General features: G+C 39.3%; 2 protein-coding genes across 2 annotated transcripts in view; both read right to left on the bottom strand.

The window, feature by feature from the left end:
• rnf213a (ring finger protein 213a) overlaps positions 1-1,111 on the bottom strand; it is a gene marked incomplete in the record, with an annotated part of 46,769 nt that extends 45,658 nt beyond the window's left edge. Inside the window, 1 exon segment of the mRNA XM_014338031.2 lies at positions 980-1,111.
• A 446-nt stretch (positions 1,112-1,557) lies between these two features.
• LOC121815420 (B-cell receptor CD22-like) overlaps positions 1,558-3,189 on the bottom strand; it is a 10,016-nt gene continuing 8,384 nt past the window's right edge. Inside the window, exon 15 of the mRNA XM_042226382.1 lies at positions 1,558-1,961. Coding sequence (XP_042082316.1) covers positions 1,928-1,961 — 34 coding nt within the window. The 3' untranslated portion in view covers positions 1,558-1,927. The remainder of the gene's footprint in view (positions 1,962-3,189) is intronic.

Below are 3,189 nucleotides of genomic sequence, written 5' to 3'. Positions count from 1 at the left end.
GTTTAAGACATCTGACCCAAATACAAATAAATACACTGTGAAATATAACTGGTTCAACCCAGTTTGATTTTAGAGCCCAACCAATAATGCCTTTTTGTGAGACTGATGTCAATAATTAGTAAGTTTGCAGGAATATAATCAATTTAGTATAAGCAAGGAAAGGAAATGAACAATCAGCATCAAGGTCGTTTAGGTCTTTTGCGATTTGATTTAGACTTCAAACGATTTCTTTATTTCTTAATAAAATGTAACAAATACAGTAAACACCATCGCGTGTGTTTAAACCGTATTTCTATATTGCTGAAAATACTGCAAATAACAAGTGACTATTCCATTCTAGGAGATGAGCTTTCATACTTTCACAGATAAAGGCGGGACGACCTTTTTCAAGAACTTAAGGAGTGACTCTTCTTGAAGCGAAAAGATCTTTGGCTTAGAAGTTCGGCCATTCACATGTTCCCTGCGTAAAGAAACGCACACGTTTTACGTCACTTCTTGCGTGCCAGTGCGTTTGACAACAACAAAACAGAGAGAAAGCGAACTAAATGGCCACGAAGTCACTGACAAAATAAAACCTGCAGAATCACGACAAGCTTAGCAGCAGCAGGGAAGGCTCTTAGTCACACTACAGAGAGCACTATTGCTAAAATTAAGTAGCGACTCTGCTAACTAGCTTCCCCGAAGCAGCCAGCCTAATGAGCTGCGCAGCTAACATTAGCTTGGGCAGTTAGCTCTGATTCACTCGCCATAATAAACGGAGATACTATTAGAAAGAACGAACGTCAACCAAACTTCATTACCCCGTAACCCAGCTGGAGCCAGACTCAGACCTGGCCCAAGGCAGCGCAGTCTGATAGCTAATTCTGTTATTAGGATGAGTTTATTCCTACTGTGTCACAACGGAAATTCTGACATTGTGACAGTCACCCAATGCTCATAACAATAAATAAATAACAGCCGACCTGAGCTGCCTTCCTACCTTCTCTTCTGTGCTGCAAAAAGGAGAAAGCCTGCAAATCATCTCTGCTGGTCCCACTACGCAGCCGTCAAAGACACGTCCAAGACCTGCTGTCCCCTCGTTTCCGTATCTACTAAAGTTTCGTTTTGTCAGAAATGGGCGTGAGCTAAGTTTACTTCTATAATCACTAATAAAATCGGGGTTTCTTTTGCCTCTGACTAAGCTGGTTTTCATTCATAGGTAATGAAAGCATAAGTTGAACTAGAGACAAACGACCTCTTCTAGGGGTACTTGAGTGCATGGATGCATGTGCTGTAAAGTGATTTAAACTCACCTTATTTTTTTCTTAGCATAAATGAAGTTTATGAAAAAGTATCTTATGGCACAACCTGTGGATGCAACATATTAAACGTCTTAAAAATATTATTTATTTATTTTTTCACAGATTGTGATTAAAAATAAAGTTCATTTGTTTGCTGCAGTTTATATTTCAGCATCTGAAATGTACAAAAACCGATTATATTACACAATAATTGTACAGGAAAAACAGCTAAAATGGGGTTGGTCACATGCGGTCAGTTGCCATGTGATGGTGTTTGTTTGTCATTACATTGTACTTTCCTATTGCCTTTAGGCAAGGACAAACTGCTCAATAGACATGCTCTGTGACCAGCAGGAGGAAATAAGCATGCTGCAGTTACAAACTCCTGGAAATGTGCCCATAATGTGTAAAAGTTTGAGACTGTTAGGGAAAGGACAGGTAAAAAAGGCTGGCTTTAAATCTTTTAGGAAACTTCATAAAAAACATTCCAAACTGAATGGAATTCTGCAATCTGTCACATTTGACAGATTTATTTATTTGTTTAACAGCAAAACACTCATGAAAGTAGCACTGGAGCAGCAGATCCTTTCATACATCAGAATAAGTGGCCCTCAACACAGCAGGTTTGTTCCGCTGACATTTGAAGTCTACATGCAGGCTCCTGCAGGCACTGGGTGATGGCTGAAAACAAATATTTAAAGTCATAAAAAACAGCTGTTTAGTTTGTAACATTTATAAGCTGATAAGAAAGGAATATGCAGTGAAAAATGAAACCGATCCACACCATCATGTTACAGTAAATTCTCAGTAAAGGCCAACATGCTCAAACTGCATATGTTTATTGTTACACTGAGTGTCCTGTGTTGCCTGTGGAGTGACCTTTAGTCCTGTTATGAGCTGTGCCTCTCCATAGCTCTCACAGGACACCCACTCACCTACTGAAGAGAGATTTATTTTGAATGTCTTTGAGTCATATTAGTCAAAAATCTGAACCCAAGCTCATGCTATGCTCTTACATTTTCAACAGAGGGCAGAATAACCCAATTGTGTGTAGTAGTATTTCACACTGTACTGTGGCTGCTCATCAGGGTTAAAAAAAAAGTATCTCGAGTTGTTAGGAAGCTCTAAGTTTTTCCACAACTCCCCTATAGTGGGTCTTAAATGATGTAAAATGAGTGCTGAACACTCCTTTGTGGACCAATGTGCAAGCAAAATGTTAGGTTAAAGTCACTCAGATCAAACCAGCTCACTGGATCTTTGCCATCACCACCTTTAGATGTTGTAGGTGTTCCTCCCACGAGTCACTGTAAATCACCACATCAGGTAGGCTTAACGATTATATCCATTAACCTTTAAAAAGTTAAGGGTGCCCCATGGAGACCAAAGGGTAAAACACTGCAATGAAATAAACCTATTCCTGGAATCGGAAAGGCTGTGTATTCTAAATGCACTTGCCAGTAATATTTACACAAATCTAAGGTTGTGATGTATCTGGCCTTTCCTAGTCTTTCCAGCAGCTCATCAATGAAAGGCAAGGGATAAGGATCGAAACAGGAAATGTTGTTTAGCTTTCTCGAGTCTGGACAAAATTGAAGTTGAGTTCAAGTATCTGACTTAAACACCCAAAATTGGTGTTTCAGCCAAATAGCTGCACTTTGGTACATCGCTTTCATTTTGGGCAGGTCCATTACCGCGATAAGTAGAAACCACTAAACAGACAGCAGTACAAAAGCTTGTGTTCAGGGTGGGGGTTTCCACTGACTCAGACACAGCATACAAGAAGGATGGCAGCAGAGTCATTTTTGCCATTGTTCACTTTGTTTGTTTGATTGATTGATTGATTGATTGATTGATTGATTGATTGATTGATTGATTGATTGATTGATTGATTGATTGATTGATTGATTGA

The sequence above is a fragment of the Haplochromis burtoni genome, unplaced genomic scaffold, assembly GCF_018398535.1.
Source record: "Haplochromis burtoni strain Fernald_Lab_line unplaced genomic scaffold, NCSU_Asbu1 Contig_209, whole genome shotgun sequence".
NCBI classification, from domain to species: Eukaryota; Metazoa; Chordata; class Actinopteri; order Cichliformes; family Cichlidae; genus Haplochromis; species Haplochromis burtoni.
This window is presented reverse-complemented; position numbering and strand designations above follow the sequence as displayed.